This window comes from Heloderma suspectum, chromosome 6, assembly GCF_057233095.1.
Source record: "Heloderma suspectum isolate Gila_16-S chromosome 6, 16-S_ref, whole genome shotgun sequence".
NCBI classification, from domain to species: domain Eukaryota; kingdom Metazoa; phylum Chordata; class Lepidosauria; order Squamata; family Helodermatidae; genus Heloderma; species Heloderma suspectum.
The window spans coordinates 17,356,067-17,379,279 of NC_139463.1; the positions used below are offsets into that span (position 1 = coordinate 17,356,067).

The following is a 23,213-nucleotide window of genomic DNA, read 5'->3' on the forward strand; positions in this document are numbered from 1 at the left end:
GTGACAAGTAATTTTATTTATTATGTAACTGGACATTTGCCTGACCCATCCACAGGGCAGGTAACGATGCATTAAGTATTCTACCGTACCCCTGGCCACTAAAAGCCAATTTGTTTGAACACAAATGTCTTCCGCTCCTTCCAGAAGAAGATATACAGGCTCTGTCTTTGGTGAGTTTCCACTTTCCAGGGAAAAGAAGTCCAAAATTGAGGAGCAACCACTGAAAACATCCTTAGGTATGCCTTTGCCCTCCTGATCTAGCACGTAGATGGTAGACTTAAGAGACTGCTCCTAGTTGTGACAGAATGTAAATGAGGTGGTCTATTAGGGCAGCGGTCCCCAACCATTTTAGCACCAGGGACCAGTTTCGTGGAAGACAATTTTTCCACGGACTGGGGGGGATGGTTTCGGGATGATTCAAGCACATTACATTTATTACTTTGCTGTAACAGGCTACGTAAAGATTTACGTAGCCTATTACTTGAAGAACAGGGACGCAAATGGCGTCTGCTATGTGGATGCCATTTACGTCCCAGCAGGCAGAAGTCCGCCAGCGGCCAGAGCCAGCTGGCAGCTCCGCGGACTCGCCTCCCCCCCCCCATTGTGCGGACCCCCGCAGATCCAAAGTAAGGGGGTTTTGCACACCCCTATGCTCACCTCCTGCTGTACGGCCCAGCTCCTAACAGGCCATGGACCGGTACCGGTCCGTGCCCAGGGGTTGGGGACCCCTGTATTAGGGCATGCTGGGCTTAGGCTCAGCTCAAATTGATTCCAGAAGGTGAGGGAAAACAAGCAGCAGGCACAAAAGCACCAGTGTAACATACCCCCAACAACCCAAGCCCATTAGAAGGCAGGGTGCAGCATACACAGCTACATATGCTCCACGTAGCGCTTTATGACATTGCAATGAAGAGCCAGCATGGTGTAGTTCTCAGAGCACTGGACTAGGGCTGGGGAGCCCTGGGTTCAAATCCCCTCTTGGCCATGAAGCTCACTGCATGACTCTGAGCCAGTCACTCACTCTCAACCTAACCTACCTCACAGGGTTGTTGCGAGAATAAAATGGAGGAGGATCATGTACGCCACCTTGGCCTCCTTGGTGTAAAAGGCAGGATATAAACATAATAATAAAGTCTATGACATGTTTCACGTTGCACATTGGCACCCCTAGAAGCAACATTCCTGCCCCAACAGACCACCTGGGTTGTCTATACAGTCAAGGCCTTGGTGTAAAAGGCAGGATATAAACATAATAATAAAGTCTATGACATGTTTCACGTTGCACATTGGCACCCCTAGAAGCAACATTCCTGCCCCAACAGACCACCTGGGTTGTCTATACAGTCAAGGCAACTCGTCCCTGAACTTGATCGCAGACCTCAGCCTGTCCTTCCTGCACTTCCCTCTTCGTGAAAGCCTACACTCCTACGTACACTTACTTAGTTGGGCATAGGCCTTACATCCGAGTAAAACTTACTCAGTAAACAATGACTAAGGTCAGGTTATAAGGGGCATGTTCACAGGCCAGTATTCAGTACTAAAATTTACCCATTTCTCAAGTTTACTCAAAGCCACTTCCTGGGGAAACAATCCACAGCAAGAGAAGTCACTAGCCAAGGAAGGCGGAAGGGAAACTTCTCTCTGTGTAAATCATGGTTGTGATCCACGACCCGCTCACTCTGGAGCGACCCCATTCCCTTCCTATGGGCATACTCCGACGTTAAGCGCGTCAGAATTACAATCTTCCTCCTCCACCACCCCAAAAACCCAATAGACCAGCACTTACCTCGGTCTTACTGCTGTATTTCAGGCCCGAAGTAAAACCCTGCGCTTTGGCCCCAGGAGGTGGGTGATAAATGTTCATTTTCCTTTCGTTGGGAAGCCGGTAATTCTTCATATAGTTTTATTTTTCTCTCCCCCTTGGAGAAGAAGATCGGGCGCGGAAGAGAAAAAGAGAGCCCCTAAGAACCCCAAGACTTTTCCCACGCTTCCAGAAATGTATAAAGTCCTTCTGAGTCCCTGGGCCGCTCAAGAAAAGCCCTTAACCAGACGCCATGGCTGGGAAAACCTTGCTTTAGCTGAAATTTGCAAGTCTTCAGAGAAGGCAACTTTTAAAAAAGAAAAAGAAGAAAGGGTAAAAAAGAAAAAAATCAGACCAGTTCTGATCTCTGCAGTTCCTCCCTCCACATCCGGTGACTGAAATGTGACTCCCTCCCAATCTGGTTCTTTTTCTCTTCCTCCTCCTCCTCGGCGTTGTTGTTTCTTCTTCTTTTTCGCTCCCGGTGGCGTCCTTGTGCGCCCCTCTCCGCGCAGGTAAGTTAGTTTCAAGGGTGGGGCTGAAGCGCGCTCTGCCTGCTCGCACGAGAGTTACCTTGGCCTCTCAGCCCCTCCTTGTTCGCGTTCGCCCTTCCTCCTGGCAGGTGAAGACGCGAGCAGAAAATGCCTGCCAAAGATCACTCGCTTGCGCCACCGACTTGCGGATCGAAGGATCCCGTTTTCTACTGGGGGGAGCCTCTTCGGGACAACCTGAGGCAAAGACCAGGTAGGGATGGGATGGATGTAACCTCCCGGTCCTCGACAGGTCTGCTCGGAAGAAAGCCTCTTCCTTTACAGGGATTCCCTGTCTAGTAGTTATATTTAAAATTCAACTCAATTTCCTGTGGTTTGAATAAGGACAAAGGTGGGCTTTTTCTTCTTTTTTTAAGCACACTACATATGTTAACCGACTCACTATTGCAATGATGCCCATGTTAACACCCAGCAATGTTTTGTGAATAGCAACTGTTAAGGTAATCATCACTTTCTATACTTTTTGCATTTCAGTTCCCTGTGACAACAGTTTACATCTCCATGCCCCTTCCCAAAACATGGGAAATCTGCCAATTTGAGGCTAACACTTCATGGCTCTAATGAAGCTCACAGTGTCTAAGGAAGCTTATGCCAGCATAAATGTGTTAGTCATTAAGGTGCCACAAGACTCTTTGTTCTTTTTTCTGCAACAGACGACCCCTCTGGAAAATGTTTAAAACTGTAGCCTTACAGCCCAACCCTATGGATAACAGCCCTGCTAGATTGTCAGATGAGAGGTCCATCTAATCCACCATCTCATTTCCCAGAGTGGCCCACTGGTATAGCATGGAATGCAACAACTGCTTCTATTTTTGCCCCCCAGCATCAGATATGCGGATATATACTGCCTCTGAAGATGGCAGTTCCATTTGGCTATCATGGCTAAGAATATAAAGAGAGAGCCCGCTGGGTCAAATCAAAGCGCCAGCCTCTGGCTCAGTATCCTGTTCCTCAGAGTGGTGGGATACCTCAAGGAAAACCACAAGGAGGAGACTGTTTATCCCCAAGGCCTACAGTACTTGTTGTTCATACTGTCCCTGAACATGGAGGTTCTGTTTACCTCTCTTGGCCTAATAGCCATCAGTAATCCTGTCCTCTATGAATTTGTGCAATCCTCTAATGCCATCTATGCTAGTGGTCATCATTGTACACCTTTGTATGCATGTTTACTCAGTAGTAAGACCCGCTGAATTAAATCAGACTCACTCCCAGGTAATGCACACAAAGGACTGCAGGCTTTTTGTGCATATATTGGTTTTGTTTGTCTTGGTGAGATGTTTTAAGTAAAAAAAAAACAGCGCACACTTAAGAACAATCCCAAAAAAATCACACATTAGAGATCTGGTTAGTGATTTCTCTGATGTGGTGACATCTGGGGTAACCATCTAACAGCACAGTTCCTATATGTATCTACTCAGAAGTACATCCTACTGAGTTCAAGGGAACTTAGTCCCAGGGCTGCCCTAGACTTGTTGTTATTCAGTCGTTAAGTCGTGTCCGACGCTTCGTGACCCCATGGACCATAGCACACCAGGCCTTCCTGTCCTCCGCTCTCTCCCGGAGTGTGCTCAAGTTCATATTCATTGCATCGGTGATGCTATCTAGCCATCTCATCCTCTGCCATCCCCTTCTCCTTTTGCCTTCAATCTTTCCCAGCATCAGGGTCTCTTCCAGTGAGTTTTCTCTCCGCATTAGGTGGCCAAAATATTTGAGCTTCAGCTTCAGTTTCTGTCCTTCCCATGAGCAGTTAGGGTTGATTTCCTTTAGGACTGACTGATTTGACTGGTACCCTGAGTGAACCATGCCATTGGCACCCCCATCCCAAAGGGCAGATCTAGGCTGAGGTTTTTAGTAAACTGGGAAACATTTTGCCCCTATTTTTTAAAGTGCATTTATTTAAAGTTATCATTCTGTTTTTCTGTCTGTCCAATTTTTATGAGATCATGATATTCAGTATATTATAAACATAATATGAAATACCTTCATTTTTTAATTTGTATTTTATTTTTAATTTGTATTTTTTTCTCAAATTTGGTGCCCCACTTAACTTGGTGCCCTAGGTGACTGCCTCTTCACCTGTATGGACAGGCCGTATCCCATATAAGGTGCACAGCAGCCTTCCCCTGGTGCACATCCAGATGTGATGGGCTTCAGCTCCCAGCCAGCATTCTCAGCCTCCATTGGCCATGCTGGCTGGAGGGCATTAGGTTTGGGAAGGCTGGCGTATAGGATTGCAATCTTAGTCTGTTGCAGCAAAGGCAACATGATGCATCTGATGATGAAGTGGACTATATAGTTCATGAAAGCTTATGTGACAATAAATCTGTTGTCTTTAATGTGCTACAAGGTTCTTTGTTGTTTTTGCTCTGATAGAATAATTTGTGGTTTTTGCACATGGTAACTTGGTGAGGGCGGTTTGTCTACACACAAGCAGTTTCCATTTTAAACACACATACATACACATATATATATATACACACACAGCAAGCATGTGTACACAAGAAAGCGTTTTTCCCAACCTGGTATAGTCCAAAGCATCTGGAGTACATCTATCATCATCCTCAGCCAAAATAGTGAATAACCAAGGATGGGAGCTGTAGTCCAACATATGAAAATCAGCCATAAACTCTCATTCTTCAAATGGAATTGTCACTGTTTTTAATGGCAGGGCCACTATGTTTTAACAGATGTGTGACCAGCGAAAACATCAGTAGGTGAAGTTTTTCCAGTATGGGCATGGCCAGAGATACACCTTTCAAACTGCAGCCTCCTTCTAAAAAATATTGCTTACATGCACAGTTGGGCCAGTTATAAGAAAGGCACTTCTAGATCAGACTCAGGGTTCATCATTTACAGCACACTTCTATAACACTTGTGTTCAGTTAAGCCCTAGTCCAGTAGTCCCTTTCCCATAATGACCAACCAGATGCCTCTGGGACCAGGAAGCCCAAAATCAGTGCATAAAGGCCCTCTCAAAATGCTACTCTCCAGGAACTGATACTTAAGAGAGAGATTGCTACTGGACTTGGAGGTGTTGAAGCTCAGGACCAGGACCAAATACGTCCCATCCAGGGTTCTACAACCGGTCACACTCCCTTTCTTCTGAACACTGATATTTTGGCAGTTTCCCAGCTTTTCCAGTTTTATCACCACTGTAAAAAGTTGGAACGCCTGCCCAAAGGCTTAGGTACTGGCAGTAAGAGGTTTAAGCTAAGATGTGCTGGTGTTTTGGCCCAACCCCTTTTGTCTTCAGCCCTGCCCACCACTGGAATGTGGCCCCCAAGAGCTTCCCCAACATTGCATTCAGCCCTTGGCCTGAACAAGGTTCAAGACCCCTACACTGAACTATCATAGTGCATAACTCTTGCTAGACCTATCCTCCATGAATTTGTGTAACCCATTTTTAAAGCTGTGTAACTTTGTGGTCATCCCCACATCTTCTGGCTGTGAGTTCCGTAACTTTAATTATGCATTGTGTGAAGTAGTGCTTTCTTTTGTCCCTCCTGAACCTATTGCTAATCAATCTCATTTCCCCACCTGACAATAAATAAATGTGAAGATGAAGGAGGCACCCATCTAGAATGTGGAGCAGAGAAGGCTGGCCCTGCCATGGAGCAGGGAAAAGGCACCTGATTCATGCAGAGTCATGTTGACAGAATAGATGAAGGCAGGAATTGTTGCCTGAATGGTGCAGTAAGACTTTTCAAAGGATTGCCCGCAGTGGTGATAGCATTTGGGCATCAGTTCTGGCAGGACAGAGGGCGGACAGGTTATGCCTTCCAAATTGGCCACGTTCAGGAATGAAAACAGAAGAAGAAATTAACCTGTTTTATGTGCCAATTTGGCATAAGAAATAAGGCATAAGAAACTATGTAGTATAAATTTAAGAATAAAGGCTCCATATTCTTTTATCCAGAGGTAGGCATATCTGCTGGCAGATGGAACCAAAGTGATAGCTCAGGCAATATTATGTCTACTGCAAAGACTACACCATGCTCAGCTGAGTTACTTTTGCAGCATCAAAACAGTACTGGGATTGAGAGGGACTGACAATGCACTAGGCAGAACATTGGGCTTTGGCTCAGAGAGCACATAAAAGAATGATTCATTGAGAGGAGCGGCCCAAGAAAACTTAATCAAGAATTACACTGAGTACTCTCACCGAGAATAAATAACAAAGAGCTGTATTATGTAACAAGAGCACGGGCAAAACTCACTATTATTAAGTTGGCTTTCTGGAAGGGGAAATGGTTGTTGCTATAGGAGAGGTGACCTCACCCATTCTTCGTCCAGGTGTATCTGTCCAGATTGGCCATGTTGGCTGGGGATGACTGGAATGGTCATGCTGGCTGGGGATGATTGGAAGTGGAATCCAACACATCTGGAAGGCTGGTATATTCAGTTCTTGTCTCCCCAACCCACAGCCCACAGCCTGGACGCGGTCCATTCCTTTTTGATCTCTGTGCAGCCACAGCACACAGATTGAGAAATGTGCTTTATATAAAGTACAATGAGCTATTAAAGATACCCAGTCCCTAGCTACTACCATACAATTTTTGCTTGTGTATAACACAGCAAAATAGATGTTTCAAACTGTAATCTATCCTCAGCCTCGAAGATTTGATTCATATTGGGTGGTAAATACTGTTTTGTGATGACCTGGTTTTAAGCAAATAAAGTATGACTGACTGTGCAACACAACCAAGGTTTCAGATTACAAGCTAAGTGAGCTAGATTAAAAAACAACACATATACATATATCTTTATGGTTACCCATATCTGAATGCACCTAGCACAACCACCGCATGATAGTGGCATATAAGCAATAGTAGTTACGAGCAAGCTGGGAAGGATCTGATGCAAATTTCAGCAAGTAATCTTAGACAAAACAAGAGACTCTCACCCCCTCTTCTGTAATATGGATGTAAGAGTCTGGCCAACCTTCTAGAACAGTTATCTGGAATCTGCAGTATTCTGAACACTTGAAATGTACTGTATAATTGCTGATTATTAACAATGTGTGATTAATGCTATACAACACAGACTTAAGGGACCTACTGTTTTCTGCTGGGAAACCGAAGTTTATCAACCAGAGCCAGGTGGAATATAGCAACAGGAAGGCAGAACCTGTTGCAAAACGGTGGCAGGAGAATGGAGCTAATTATATACTGGGCCCCCATGATCCATATATATATATAACCTGCATACATAAGCACAAATCTACATCTTGAGTTACTACAGATTAGGGATTCTAACACAAGAACGGGCCAGTGGCACTGCACAAAGGCAACCAATTAATATTCATATTTTATAGGTGAAGAACACTTGAGGCCAAGAAAGAAGTGATTTACAGTGTCAGCCATGGCAGAGGATTTTATTTACTTGGAATTTTACCTATTGGGACTCAGAAACCCTTGGAGATCTACTGCAAATCACCAGCAATCATATCAGTAAATCTCAAACTACCTTTTGTCCACTCCAGCTGTATATAACACAGGAATAAGTCAAAGCATAGAGAGCTTAGAATTTAAAAAAGACAAGACAAAGGGGGGAAATGTTGATTTTTGTGTGGGAGCAAGAATGGGCAAGACTTTTGTGGTCCTGGAAAGGTTGTGTGTGCAGGAGAGGGGGAGAAGTCTTTTGACCAGTGGTGCTGTTAGGGCAAGAGTTCGAGACAATTGTATGGGACTCCTAAGCAGAATGGGGCCCCCAATAGACTGCAGGGCTGGCTTACTCCTCTTTGAAGTGAGTGAAGTAATATACATTAGATGGTAATATATAGTAACCCCTCCCATAAGACCATGAAGTCCAGAGTCTAACTGCACCACTGCATTCGACAGAGGTGGTGTGAATGGTTTATGTTTCAAGCTTTAGGAACGTGACAGTGGGAGACCTAAGAACATAAGTCTGCTTTCTCCCATATGAACCTGCCTGGGTTTAACATAAGCCTTAAGGATCTGCTCCCTGTCCAGTCGTTATGGGTGATTAGACAAACAAAGGTAGAAGAAAGCCTGTCTGAACTAAATGAAATAAAGAATGTCAGCAGCAAGCAAGTATGGGTGGGAGGGTGCTGTTCCACTCATGTCTTCTTATGGGTTTCCTGTGGATACCAGGTTGGCCACTGTATGAACAGAATGCTGGAGTAGATGGACCCACACTCTGATCCAGCATGGCTTTTATGTTCTTAAGTAAGAAGCTCTAATAGGCTATAACACAACCAGTGACTTGGGAATTGTTGTTCAGTCGTTCAGTCGTGTCCGACTCTTCGTGACCCCATTGACCATAGCACGCCAGGCCTTCCTGTCCTCCACTCTCTCGCAGAGCATACTCAAGTCCATTTTCATTGCATCGGTGATGCTATCTAGCCATCTCATCCTCTGCCGTCCCCTTCTCCTTTTGCCTTCAGTCTTTCCCAGCATCAGGGTCTTTTCCAGAGAGTTTTCCCTTTGCATTAGGTGGCCAAAATATTGGAGCTTCAGCTTCAGTATCTGTCCTTCCAATGAGCACTCAGGGTTGATTTCCTTTAGGATTGACTGATTTGACCCCCTGGCAGTCCAGGGAACTCGTAAGAGTCTTCTCCAGCACCACAGTTCGAAAGCATCAATTCTTCGGCACTCAGCCTTCCTTATAGTCCAGCTCTCACAGCCATACATTACTGGGAAAACCACAGCTTTGATTAGACGGACTTTTGTCGGCAAGGTGATGTCTCTGCTTCTGACTATGCTGTCTAGGTTTGCCATAGCTTTCCTCCCAAGGAGCAAGCGTCTTTTAATTTCATGGCTACAGTCACCGTCTGTGGTGATCTTGGAGGCCAAGAAAATAAAATCTGTCACTGCTTCCATTTCTTCCCCTTCTATATGCCAGGAAGTGATGGGGCCAGATGCCATGATCTTCGTTTTCTTAATGTTGAGTTTCAAACCAGCTTTTGCACTCTCCTCATTCACCCTCAACAAGAGGCTCTTTAGAACCTCTTCGCTTTCTGCCATTAGGGTGGTATCGTCTGCGTATCTGAAGTTGTTGATAATTCTCCCAGCAATCTTAATTGTGACCTGTGATTCATCCAACCCGGCATTTCTCATGATATACTCTGCATAAAAGTTAAATAAGCAGGGCGACAGTATGCAGCCTTGTCGTACTCCTTTCCCAATTTGGAACCAATCGGTTGTTCCATGTCTGGTTCTTACTGTTGCTTCTTGATCCTCGTACAGGTTTCTCAGGAGACAGGTAAGGTGGTCTGGTCCTCCCATCACTTTAAGAATTTGCCACAGTTTGTTGTGATCCACACAATCAAAGGCTTTAGCGTAGTCAATGAAGCAAAAATAGACGTTTTTCTGGAATTCTCTTGCTTTCTCCATGATGCAGTGAATGTTGGCGATTTGATCTCTAGTTCCTCTGCCTCTTCGAAACCCAGCTTGTACTTCCGGTAGTTCTCAGTTCGCATACTGCTGAAGCCTAGCTTGTAGGATCTTGAGCATAACCTTGCTGGCATATGAAATGAGTGCAATTGTGCGGTAGTTTGAACACTCTTTGGCGTTGCCCTTCTTTGGAATTGGAATGTAAACTGACCTTTTCCAGTCTTGTGGCCACCGTTGAGTGTTCCAAATGTGTTGGCATATTGAGTGCAGCACTTTAACAGCATCATCTTCTAGGATTTTAAATAGCTCCGCTGGAATACTGTCATCTGCGCTAGCTTTGTTGTTAGTAATGCTTCCTAAGGCCCACTTGACTTCACTCTTGAGGATGTCCGACTCAAGTTCAGTGACGGCGCTGGCTATCAGGGACATTCAGATCTTTCCTGTATAGTTCTTCTGTGTATTCTTTCCACCTCTTCTTAATCTCATCTGCTTCTGTTAGGTCCCTGCCTTCTTTGTCCTTTATCATGCCTGTCTTTGCACAAAACGTTCCCTTGAGATCTCCGATTTTCTAGAAGAGATCTCTAGTCTTTCCCAGTCTGTTGTTTTCCTCGATTTCTTTGCATTGTTCATTTAAGAAGGCCTTCTTGTCTCTCCTTGCTATTCTCTGGAACTCTGCATTCTGTTGGATACATCTTCCCCTTTCTCCCTTGCTTTTTGCTTCCCTTCTTTCCTCAGCTACTTGTAAAGCCTCCTCAGACAGCCACTTTGCTTTCTTGCATTTCTTTTTCTTGGGGATGGATTGAGTTGCTGCCTCTTGAACAATGTTACGGACCTCCGTCCATAGTTCCTCAGGCACTTTGTCTATCAGGTCTAATCCCTTAAACCTATTCATCACCTCCACTGTATATTCATAAGGGATATGATTGAGGTCATACCTGAATGGTTTAGTGGTTTTCCCTACGTTCTTCAATTTAAGCTGAAATTTTGCAACAAGAAGCTCATGATCTGAGCCACAGTCAGCTCCAGGTCTTGTTTTTACTGACTGTATAGAGCTTCTCCATCTTTGGCTGCAAAGGACATAATCAATGTGATTTCAATATTGACCATCTGGTGATGTCCATGTGTAGAGTCGCCTCTTGTGCTTTTGGGAAAGTGTTTGCTATGATCAGTGTGTTCTCTTGGCAAAACTCTTATTAGCCTTTGTCCTGCTTCATTTTGTACACCAAGGCCATGCCTGCCTGTTATCCCGGTGATTTCTTGACTTCCTACTTTAGCATTCCAACCCCCTATGATGAAGAGGACATCTTTTCTTGGTGTTAGTTCTAGAAGGTGTTGTAGGTCTTCATAGAACCGATCAACCTCAGCTTCTTCGGCCTCAGTGGTTGGGGCATAGACTTGAATTACTGTGATGTTGAATGGTTTGCCTTGGATTCGTACTGAGATCATTCTATCATTTTTAAGATTGTACCTCAGTACTGCTTTTCCCACCCTTTTGTTGACTATGAGTGCTATTCCATTTCTTCTAAGGGATTCTTGCCCACAGTAGTAGTAAAATGCCTGTCCATTTTAGTTTGCTGATTCCCAAGATGTCGATATTCAATCTTGCCATCTCTTGTTTGACCACCTCCAGCTTACCTTGATTCATTGATCTTACATTCCAGGTTCCTAAACAATATTGTTCTTCACAGCACCGGACTTTCTTTTCACCACCAGACACATCCACAGCTGAGTGTCCTTTCGGCTTTGGCCCAGCCGCTTCACTCTTTCTGGCGCTACTTGGAAATACCCTCTGCTCTTCCCCAGTAGTATATTGGACACCTTCCGACCTGAGGGGCTCATCTTCCGGCGTCATCTCTTTTAGCCTTGTGATACGTTCCATGGGGTTTTCTTGGCAAGAATACTGGAGTGGGTTGCCATTTCCTTCTCCAGTGGACCACATTTCATCAGAACTCTCTGCCATGACCTGTCCGTCTTGGGTGGCCCTGCACGACATAGCTTATGGTTTCACTGAGTTATGCAAGCCCCTTCACCACAACAAGGCAGTGATCCATGAAGGGGGACTTGGGAATAAAGGTATATAATTGAGGCAGAGAGGGGACAGTGAGTGGGATCAAGGAAGTGGAACCATTCTGAATGAATGCAGCAGTAGTACTAATATGCCTAAGAGCCACCCTGGCTGCAGTCCCACAAATATATATGCATTTGCATGTGTGTGTTTTTATCCTGCCCTTTACTTCAGCCTCAAGACAACTTAAATATTAAAAAACGAATATATCATTTTAATTGCTCCTTTAAAAAATGACAAAAAGCAAGGAACTATGTATAGGTTTGTAGGTGTAGTGATGAATATAAATCCGCCATAGTTTCAACCTTTCCAGTGAAGAGGCGTTATCAGCACCAGTTAAATCTAGAAAATTCTAAATTAAAATCTATTCCATCCAAATTTGAAACACTTATAGCAGACAGAAGAGTGTTAATGGCCTACTGCCAAAATATTTCGTTCATTTTGAGGGGAGGGTTGAGAAATGGAACCACTTGCTCCACTATTCTTTATGGTTTTATGTCTGTCTTGACTATTTCATTAATTTGCATGTTTATTGTTTTGAGTGTATATGTTTAGGAAAGGCAAAACATTTAACTAACCAATCTTAAAACTGCTTTCGTCTTCCGCTGAATACCATGTGCGCATGTGTGTATGTTCTGTGCACTTTTTTTCTTCTGTGTATGTTCTGTTCTATTGTTTAAACAAAAATATTTAAAATAAGTGGCAAAAATGTGCAAACGCGCAGTTCTCTTTAGCTGTTGTGGTGCCAGAAAATGGCATGATGTTCTAGATTTTCAAGTTAGCTGTGACTAAATCCCCTGTCGCCAGGTCAACTCCACCCCAAAGTAGAGCTGCAGCTGAAGGCCTTCAAAAGTTATTCTGGTCCATGCTTTGTAACTAAACAGCGAAAGGCAACAAAAATATTTAATTTAATTATTACATTTTCCAGGACAGCCTGCAATGCAGATAACCAATTAAAAACACACATATGTATAATGTGAAAGAACACATTACAAATACATGAGCATAGCCTGTTAGCAGGTTAGGCAATAAATATCGGATTTTATCGGATAGGCCCCTCTTTCCCCACAAAGGAAGTATAGGTATAGCATCTTCTGGTCTCTCCACTTCTGTGCCACATATCTCTCTTTTACTTCTGCCTTAAACATAGAGAAAGTTCCAGATAATAGTATATCTGGACTGATGGCAGAAGTCTGTTCATGTAGTTTGGTAACATTTTATTCAAAAGCTGGGAAAGCAATAAAAAGTTAATGGTTACTATCAACATCGGTTAAGACAAATTGGTGAGAAGGAATTGAGTCTGGTGCACAATCTCACTCTGGCTCTGTCTTTCATTTCAAAAGATGAAAGGCTGAGCTATCAAAGTTCCTGGGGTGGGGAGAGGGGGAGTGGCTTTGCTTTTTGCTCCGTTGCTTTTTGCTCTTTTTCACAGCCAGTTCACATATGTACAAGATCCTGTCTTTTACCATTTTATGTAAACGCTCAGCTTGATGAAGATAAATGGTGAAGTCTCTGCAGAGAGGGGGAAGCATATTCACCAAGAAATAGTTTTAGTTAAAAAAAATGACTAAAAATATAAAATACACAGACAAATACACCAAAGCTTAGGCAACCAATATTAAAAATCCAGAACCTGAATGGCCATAAGAACTGTAGAAAGGATAAAATTAGGCTGAGCTTCAGCCTAATACAACATGTCCACATCTTGCAAAACCCTGTGTTCTTCTTTCTGTATACAGCAGGCATCGTTGAAACTTACGTTCACACCAGAGTATCGGCAACGAGCCAAGAACCGAAAGGTCACAGTTAGGACTTCTGATTTTTTAACTTAACGTGAAGGAGTTAAACTCATTAACATTCAGCACTCCATGGCGCTTGTGTTACGGGTTCTGCTTATTTTGAATCAAACCAAACGTTTCCTACAGGTGCTTCCATTATGTTGAGAACCAACTTCCAGATGCTTGATAGATGATTCTAGCAAGCTCTGACTGGGTGGAAATAGTATAAGAGGGCCAGAGTATCTCTTGACAAATTATATTTACTGCTGATCTTGTGTCTGTTTTGGCGATGGTGCTGCTGTCACAACTACTGTGGAGACAGTTTTTGTAGAGCCAGACACTGTTCCCTGCTGGAGATGGGAGGCCGGGACAGTCTGAATTCGTACCTGTGTAAAATAGACAGAAGATTAAATGTTCACACTGCAGAAAACATAAATACTATTGGGAACCGAACTGTAACTAAGCAAAGCTCCTGCTAATAGCTTGCACTTGTCTTCACAAAATTACCAATTACAATGTTTATGCAAGCCTACCAATTGGAACATCTCCCCCAAATCTCAGCTACCTATCGGAATTTCTAAAATGAAAAATAAACAGAATAATCATATGGTACAATGCTATTGGGAGTATACCACTTGAAAACCAAGCACTGATGGCAACTGAGGGTAATGGGCAGAGATATGCAGTCCTTACCTGTGTAGCCTGGCCTTGTTGCTGCAACTGTTGCAGTTGCTGTGCAGTCAGGAAGCTCACTGGCTTGTTCCCAGCAATCAGCTTTGTTCCAGCTGGCATTGTGGTGAGGATGATATTTCTACCTAGTCCGCTGATGCTATTGAAAGAAACCCATCAAGAAGTCAATGCAGAGGCAGTGGAAGTGGATCTCGCTCATGTGCCTCTCACATCACAGCAAGGTCTGTGGAATGTATTTACACCACACTGGCCTTTCAGAATTAAGCACCATGCAGAGTAGCATTACTGTCATTGCAAAATTCAGCTAAAAGCGTCATTCTGTCAAATTAGAAGCATTTTCTTTAAGGAGGTTATTATTCACCTGCTTAGGGCTAAAATGCCACAGTTTTTCCTAGCAGCTGTCTAAACATAAACCTGTACTCAGGATCACAGACAAATTTTTCATTACAAGGGTGGTCAAGGAATCTCTCAGCTATCCATGTTATTTTAGAGGAGAACAGGGTTGCCAAATGATTACAGAAAAAGGCTAGGCCTGCTCTGGTGGTTTTAAATAGCAGATTATTTGTGGAAAATATAAACAGGTAAAGCATCTTACTGTACAGAAATACAATGTTCTCACTGGCTAAATGTCTGCAGACCAAGCTGCTGTTAAAGGGACAGCTAGGGGGCAGGGTGAAAAGCTGGCAACCCTGAAAGTGAACTGTGCAATAGCTACATAAAACACCTAGTAAATCCTGGATCATCCACTACTACTTAGGTTTCTGAAAGTGAGAATAAACAGTGTATTAACACCTCCTACAACCAGAACTTTTGTGCAGTGAATTCTCCATGACTAAGAGGGAATTTGTGGGTTTTGTTTTTTTCAAGCCTTTTTTTACTCAATTTCCATTAATCTAATTGTGATTTATAATTTTGTTGTTTATTCGGTCAGTCGCTTCCGACTCTTCGTGACTTCATGGACCAGCCCACGCCAGAGCTTCCTGTCGGCCATCGCCACCCCCAGCTCCCCCAAGGTCAAGTGTGATTTATAATAGTCACTTGTAATATAGAAACACAGTTGGAAAGATTAAACAAATTTCTCCTGCATTACTCACTTGGCACCCAGGTTGCCTTTGATGATGGGAGCAGTCACTACACTCTTTCCTTTCACAGGCTGGCTTATGACTGAGAGGGGCACTGTGATTCGGGCAGGCAACTTCCCCTAGGAAAAAGGAAACAGACGCAGAAATTATAAACATTCACAGCAGCCTCTTTGCCATACAATCACTAAGGAAGAAAAAGACTGAAAAAGGTTGTCAGAGTGCTGAGTTCTTCTTTTCGCAGAAGGATCACAGAATGCACGCAATGCAGTGCACGAGGAGCTGTAACAGTTTCTAGTGGCATTCAGCACTCTACTACAGGTCAGGGTCTAGTTAAGACAGACAAGATGACATCTCATCATAGAAGCACAGACTCTCCAATCTAGCTTAACCGACAGAAAACCAATGTTACTTACTGCCTGGGAGGTGGATACGACAGTGGTGCTCACTGGAACCTGCCGCATAGTGGTAGTTCCTGTTCCAATAGTTATAGGTGTCCCTGCTGCTCCTGACACTACAGCAACCGCCTTGGACACTGAGGCAGTCATGGTTGGCAGAGAAACAGCAGAGGTATGGACTGTGCCAGACATGCTCACTGAAGCGGAAGAGGGCATCTGCTTGGCATGAGTGGCTACTGTAATAGTCTGTCCGGCTTTTGGTGGCATCACCCCCATCCCCTGCACAATCCTTATAGTGGCAGCTGGCTTGGCTTCAGTGGATGCCACCGTGGAAATGGCTTTGCCCTTCTGCTCTGCCACAGCCATGCCTAGGGCAGGCATCAGTCTGAATGCTGAGCTGGTTGACTCCACAGTCTTCAAGTCAGGAGTCACTTTAACCACTGTAGGCCCAGCTGAGCTTGGTGAAGCAGAGGTGGGTGTGCTGGTCTTGGCAGGAGAGTCAGAAGATTGGATAGGGCTCGATGTCACACGCAGAGTGGCGGAGATGCCCTTCCCAGCAGAAGTACTTCCAGCTGCAGCAGTGGTGAAGAGGTCTTGGGTCAGTTTGACGGTGGTGACTTGGGACTTGGCCAAGGTAGCCATCATGTCTGGGGTGATGCGGAGAACCGTCTGCCCCTTTGCATCAGTGGTAATGGAGGAAGGAGGCAGACGCAGGACGTCCTTGCCTTGGATGCGGAAGTTGGAAGCAGAAAGTGGGATGCTGCTCCCGGGCTGGTTCTTCATGCCAAGCTGTCCAGTTATAGCCACCTGTAAGGTAAAGTACATTGTACTGAGTCTTGCTCGCTCGCGCGCTCTCTCTCTCACACTCTCTCACTCTCACTCTCACTCTCTCTCACTCACTCACACACACACACACACCATTGAAAAGTAGATAACATGCAATGCTTATTATACAAATACAGAGAAGGTTCTCTCTCTCATATACAGGACTAGAACTCAAGATCATTCAATGAAGCCACCGGGCAGTAGGTTCAGATCTGACTAAAAGGAAGTACGCCAAACACATTCTTAACAGATGAAATTCATTACCACAAGAGGAAACTATGACCTCTTCTTTGGATGTCTTTAAAAAAAGAATTAGACAAATTCATGGAGATTAGTCCCACTAAATGAAGCTTCCAAATTCAGAGACAGTGTACCCCACTCCCCTTACCAGATGCCATGCCCAAGCAACATGTGGATGGTTATTTCCTTCAGTGGCCATTATGTAACGAATGTACCTGAATTTCCTCTTCCATTCCCCCATCTTCCTCCTTTTGCACTGTGTCTATTAGACTGGCATAGACCTACTGGGTCTGTATAATGTTTAGTTGAATTTTAAGTGCTTAATAAATAATCATGCATGGCTTATAAGTTTCCCAGCGGCATCTAGTTGGCCACAGCTGGAGTCAGAATACCGAATGAAACGGATCCTGGGTATGATCAACACAAGGTTTTTATGCTCTAAAATAAATGATCAGCACAATACAGCTCCTCACCTGTTTGATGATATTTTGTCCACCTACATTCTGGAGGACAGCGGTGGAGGAAGAGGACGAAGAGGAAGATGATAAAGAAGTGGTAGAGGAACTGGGCACAGAGCTGCTTGGAGAACTAGCTGGTGGCTTGGGGACAGGACTGGGTGCTGCAGAGATTCCTGTCCCAGTGATACTGGCTGTTCCTGTTATAGAAACTGTTGGCCTCTGCACCTGGACTGGGCTGGTTGGAGCTTTCACTGGGACGGTCATAACAGCCTAAAGGCAAAAGAAAGTATATATCAAGACAATCACAAATCTTCTGTGGGTTCCTTCCATTTAGGCTGCCCCAATTCTTGGAAATACACTTTTAATTGCCTCTCTTTTTGATAACCCTTTAAAACCCATTTTCTTCAGGAATTCTTCTATTTTAACGATGCTCTGTTCCTTGCATAGCTCTCCAATAATTATAAACTGTTTAGTGATTTACTTGCAAGAATATGTGGTGTACTGAAGAGATGACAACAGACCACAATTCTCAAGTTGGTTCCATCATATTGTTGAACCATACAGCTGAAGCCTCATTTAAATTAAGTTCAAATAGCCCTACCCCCACCCATTCAATGCTTCTTCCTCCAGTGGATGCAACACAGAAAGTACAACTTACTCAAGTTCCATGGAATATATGTGGGAATATATGCCTGCTAAGATAGTAATATGCATTTGCGTTGGAGACTGAAGGCTTTGCTTTGATTGGAATTCTGCCGTGGAATCCCCTCCTACTCAGGAACTATAAGGCTGACTCAAAGAAAAAAGAATAAACTATCTGCTCTAACACAGTTAGGGAGCCGAGAGAAAACTCTCTGTAAAAAACCCATGGGTCTTAGAAAGTCGTGAACATTCAGTTCAAACTGAGAGGGACGCTCCCGAGGTTTTAAGGGCTCTCGAAGTCCTGCCTCCAGAAGAGAATGGGAGGGCTCTCCAGTTCCAGGATGTACCTCTCCTCCTGCTCCAAGCAAAAAAGCCCACAAAAGAGACTTCTGAAGATTTCATGAAACAGAAGAGGCAGCAACACTAGACAGGCTAGTAAACCAAGGACATGATAGCTATTTAGGGGATGGTGGGAGGGGTTAAACTGGAAGAGACTGAACATGTTCCCTTCTGAATCTGGAATAGGCAAAGGTCAGCTGATACGGGCAAAGATACAGGAGAATCATATGGTCAGGTTTACCCCCATGTTATGCAGGTGTCTGTTCAGAAGCGCGCATTCGTTTAACTGCATTGCATCACATACAACCGTTGCCCAAAGATGTAAAGAGGTGTATCACATTTAGTGCTGGAGGAAATCATTAGTAATGCCATCTCCTCACTTAATTTCACATAGTCATTTCTCACCTGAGATAGTACTTTGGCTTGTGCAGAAGTGGAAGGGACACGGATCTGAGGTACAGGTGCTGGTGGTGGTGGCAGAGGCTGCTGTGTTACTGCTGGGGCTGGCTGCGACACAGGCGGGAGGCTAGACTGTGCTGTAACCACTCGGACCTGTGGGAGTCCTGAGGGTGTGTGGCTGGCCGCCCGAGAAGGGGGCTGACACCCAGCCTGTACCTGGTTACTCTGTGTGGTGGAGAGCAATGTCCCAAGCTGCGGCATGGTGGGAGAAGATACTAAAAGGATGCTATGAGGAAATGAAACAAAACCCCCTTGGTTAAATTAAAAACAAAACACAGCTTTCTGATAGAACGGTCCAATCAACTAAGTTTCACTTGATCAAGTGTTTTGCTTTAACACACCAAATCAATGGTTTAAAATAGATATAATAGCATCAATACAGGTAATCATTTTCTTTTCAATCAAATCATTACTAGTTTACCATACAGATACATTTATTGCCAGAAATACTACCTAAACACATTTCCCCAATGGCTTGGGAGACCTGTTTTTGGCCCCCACCCCACTTACCACTCTTTCTGGATTGCCCAGACAAGTCAGCCAACTTGAATTCTTTTTCTAAAATAGTCTTCCATTTTTCTACCACTTTCTAAATTTGATGACACTGGTTAATTTGGGATTCAGCTCTGGAAAATTCTGCTTTAGAATTCTGGTCCAATCTGTCTTTTTTTCATTCTTTTGACCTTACATGCTTTACAGCCCCACTATCACCAGTGAATTTCCCTACCCACCCAACCATACAAGACATCTCTGACTTCATTCCAGTTCCATCTCTACTTTTTATCAAGATAGTGAGAAGAATTACCTTTGGTTGGGTTTAGCTTGGTCTGGTGCAACACTTGGCAAACTCTTGCTAACGACAGAAACTGGTGGTGGTGAAATTGGCATTGCTGGCAATGGAGGGGCAGTGGGTGTCATTGGAGTCACAGGAGTTGGTGGCATGCTGGAATCACTAAGGCTCAGCTGACTTGGTTCAGAGGTGCCACTAGTAACCACTTTCACTGAACTCTCCTTGCTACTGGATTTCTATAAGAACAAAGGAGATGACATCCTTGGAACAATCACTGTATTAAGCCCAGACAATCCTGGACAAGCTATACTTTTTCAGGATGGGCGGTAGGTAGCTCAGTACTAAAGCACATACTTTGCATGCAGAAGGTCACGGGTTCGATCTTTGCCATCTTCAGGTAGGGCTGAGAAGGACCCCTATCTGAACCCCAGAGAGCCACTGCCACTAATCATAGGTTAACTTTGGATTGTTTAACCTACAAACAATCCAAAGTGTCTGGGTTTGCACATCACGCAGTAATCTACGATCAGGCCAATCAGAGGTTGATTATGCAAAGTGGAAGTGGTTCATATGTGACTCTGCAAATCACAGTTTAATTGACCCATGATTTGCTGCTGTTATGCACAAACTGGGTCATTACCGAGCAACATGGATCAATTGTCTGACTCCATATAATACAGTTCCATTTGTTCCCACTGGATAGGATGGAGAAGGAGGGCAAAAGTTCAAGAAAAAGGCAGCAGCACTCTATGTGGTGAAGTCCAGGTAAACACTTCCTGAACAACACTTCTACCCCTAGCATACCTCCTACTGTGGACAGAAAGCTTTTCAGTGGCTGCGTTAGCATGTCACATTAAACCATGGTTTAGTGCAACGTGCATGAGAACAAGCGGCAGCGAACCTTCCCCTCCTCCTACTGCACTCCCCCACCACTCCTGTTGTGTGGCAGAAGAGGAGTTTGGAAACTTTCACTTCTGCTTTTATTTAAGCTCAACTTCCCGCACTGTCTGAACTGTGGTTATTAAGTAGTGTTAGTTTAAACAAGCCAACTTCAGAAACCATAATTAACTATTCTTTTAAACTAACCATAGTTAATATTAACCACAGCTTGGTGCTCCAGACAACACAACAAACCAGAGTTAAGGGAAAATAAAAGCAAAAACTTCTGAACTGCTCTCCCAGAAGCACAGGAGCTGAGGGGTGGATGGGGGAGAAGCATGTGAGCCTGATGCTTGCAGCAGCTCATTTGTGCTTCTGCACATTGTGGTAAACCACTGTTTAAGATGACACGATAATGAGACCACTGTCTGGTCATTTATTTCCGTCAGAGAGGAGAGGCATCGCAGTAACACCTGTAAGTAGGGAAATTCCATGTATTTCCAGTTTTCAGCACAAGAAGCAGGCAACCATCACTCACTGAAAATAGTGTCTTTAAAAATAAAATTAAATAAATCAGAAGCAAATGCTGGTGAACTGTTTGGCCAGCAGTGATTTTCCACCTTACAGTTATCATCTGGAGATGGTTTATTTATTTATTTGATTTATTAGCCGCCCATTTATTAGCTGGCTACCTGGCCACTCTAGGCAGCATACAATACTAATAACAAATTTACATAATCAACTGAACAAAAAAAAACCCATAACAAAACAACACTGCTCTAAAAAACCCTAACCCACCCCAAATGCCCGCCTGAACAGACAGGTTTTACTTATTAGTCACAGTTTACATGTTCTCCCCATCCAGGAATGCTTTCCATCTAGGAAATATGTAACTTCTGAAGTGACTGTTAAGCTACCAAAAAGTGGCTTATTTTCTTCTGGGAACAGAGGTGATGACCTATAAAGCTGTGAGAGGTAGCACAGAGAGTCTGCACCCCAATGTTCCATCATTAACTTAAAGATCTATAAGGAATGCTCTCTTAAGTACACCACCTACATGCCAAAACAACTCTGTGAGGGGGTGCAGAGATATGATTGCCCCTCATTTTGGAATTCTCCTCTCCTGATGACTCGCCAAAACCTGGCCAGAATTTCTTCCTGAAATGGTATAAGGTATGTTTTTATTCAAACTACCTTTCTGTGGCCAGCATTAGGGCGAGATAGGGTAGATTAGAATACAACTACCCACTTCAAGCCCTTGGGTTGGAATGAATGGCTAGTCTATTCAATCAAGAACTATTGACAGTTCAAAAACCTTTGCACCACATTTAAATCAGAGAACTTACTATCTTTGCAGGAGGTTTGGGTTTCTGCTGAAGAGCTTTCTTAGCCTTTGCTGCAGCAGCTTGGGCCTGATGAATCCGCTCTGCAAGGAAGAATAAGTAACAACTCTCAAACAGATGATAACGGGAAGGCTGAAGACCTATGCAGTCAGTCTTTGTTTTGTTTTTTGAGTACATTTATGATTCCAAGAATTCCCACTCAATAGAAAATACACAGAAAACGTACCGAACTGGATAATTTGTCAGCTAGGAAGAGGCAGGTCTCACATGAAAATTATCAAAGCTCTGAATGGATGTTTATGACATTTTATGTAAGTATGTCCCCGGAGGAGGCTTTTATGCCTCCCATTTTGGATGACGAGTAAGAGAAAGCGATTGCTATTCAGCCAAGAACAAGATGAAAATTATGTGTTCCATCAATATAATTGTAGAATTTACAGTAAACAGGGCAAAACATGTTTATATCACATTTTTACTAGGAGACCAGGATTTTAGTTAAATACACCTTTAAAAAATAATCCAGTTTTAGTACAGTGTGTCTGTGTGGTACCCAACAGTGTGAATGACAGGCTATACTATTGTACAATCAGGTCAGCTCAAATAATACACATAAGGATACAGGATCCTTCTCCAGGGCAGGAAGTTGGAGCTACAGATTTCTTCTGCCCCTATACTCCTAAAATGCAAATTTATGTATTACGTAAAGAAATTTTGATTCAAAATTGACTCCTCCCTACATTTAAGGCTAGACTACACAAATCCATCATATCTCAGTGTTACTGCAAACTGGATGCTGCAAGGCCCTCCAGCGAACACCCACCAAATTCCTCTTCACTTCTGTCTCGATGGAGGTATATCCATAGTTTGCGTCCAATATCATATTTTACGCAGGGATCCTTCTCGTAGTGCAATCGATCCAGAGCGCCACTCACCACAGTGTTAACCTGAGAACAGAACTCACAATGAAATAAGAGATGCAAACCTGATCCAATTCAGAGCCAGCACAGGAATTGCTCTTTTGCACATGCAGGAAGGGAGTGAGAAAAAGCATGACATATGAAAAGGAATTGGCTATCTAAATTATCCCAAACTGAGGTAGCAAAATGTTTGAGGAACGAACATGAAGCTCTCTGGCTACTCGGCTCAAAACAAAGCTCTCCTCATTAAGATCTATAGCTTCTGTGAATACTACAGTTCTATGAACAAGATGACACCAGCTGCAAGCTGTAGCACATTATACCTCCACATACCACCAACTGCTCTTTTAATATTCAAACTTGACAAAGATATTTTACAATTCCATACCTTGGTCTGTTGCTTTGTTTTCACTCGAGTAAGCTATGAAATCATGGGCCTTAAAATCCATTGTTGCAGATTTTAAGAGATGTCAGGTTCATTAGAATCGCTAAGAAGGCTACTGAGACATTGCTAACCCACCTCTCTCAAAGCACTATCTGCTTTGTTATAAAATACCAAGTGAACAGCAACTGAAAATGCTTAATGATATACAATTAAGAATTTGGA

The 23,213-nt window shown here is 43.7% G+C and overlaps 2 protein-coding genes and 1 long non-coding RNA gene across 7 annotated transcripts in view; 1 reads left to right on the forward strand and 2 right to left on the reverse strand.

Annotated features, from left to right (window-relative positions):
- Nucleotides 1-2,536, reverse strand: part of ST14 (ST14 transmembrane serine protease matriptase) — a 43,292-nt gene extending 40,756 nt beyond the window's left edge. Inside the window, exon 1 of the mRNA XM_084803685.1 lies at nt 1,787-2,536. Within this exon, the coding sequence (XP_084659811.1) occupies nt 1,787-1,897 (111 nt within the window). The 5' untranslated portion in view covers nt 1,898-2,536. The remainder of the gene's footprint in view (nt 1-1,786) is intronic.
- LOC146340499 (uncharacterized) lies at nt 2,282-20,179 on the forward strand. The gene is made up of 2 exons (XR_014783716.1): nt 2,282-2,542; nt 15,169-20,179. It is a non-coding gene; the product is annotated as an uncharacterized LOC146340499 (long non-coding RNA).
- Nucleotides 10,198-23,213, reverse strand: part of NFRKB (nuclear factor related to kappaB binding protein) — a 53,314-nt gene continuing 40,298 nt past the window's right edge. For all 5 annotated transcript variants that reach the window (XM_084803678.1, XM_084803679.1, XM_084803675.1 and 2 more), the window contains 9 exons: nt 22,510-22,633; nt 21,693-21,772; nt 19,483-19,703; nt 18,624-18,903; nt 17,253-17,507; nt 15,733-16,521; nt 15,332-15,438; nt 14,241-14,376; nt 10,198-13,933 (listed from right to left, as the gene is read on the reverse strand). In XM_084803678.1, the coding sequence (XP_084659804.1) occupies nt 13,808-13,933; nt 14,241-14,376; nt 15,332-15,438; nt 15,733-16,521; nt 17,253-17,507; nt 18,624-18,903; nt 19,483-19,703; nt 21,693-21,772; nt 22,510-22,633 (2,118 nt within the window). In that variant the 3' untranslated portion in view covers nt 10,198-13,807. The remainder of the gene's footprint in view (nt 13,934-14,240; nt 14,377-15,331; nt 15,439-15,732; nt 16,522-17,252; nt 17,508-18,623; nt 18,904-19,482; nt 19,704-21,692; nt 21,773-22,509; nt 22,634-23,213) is intronic.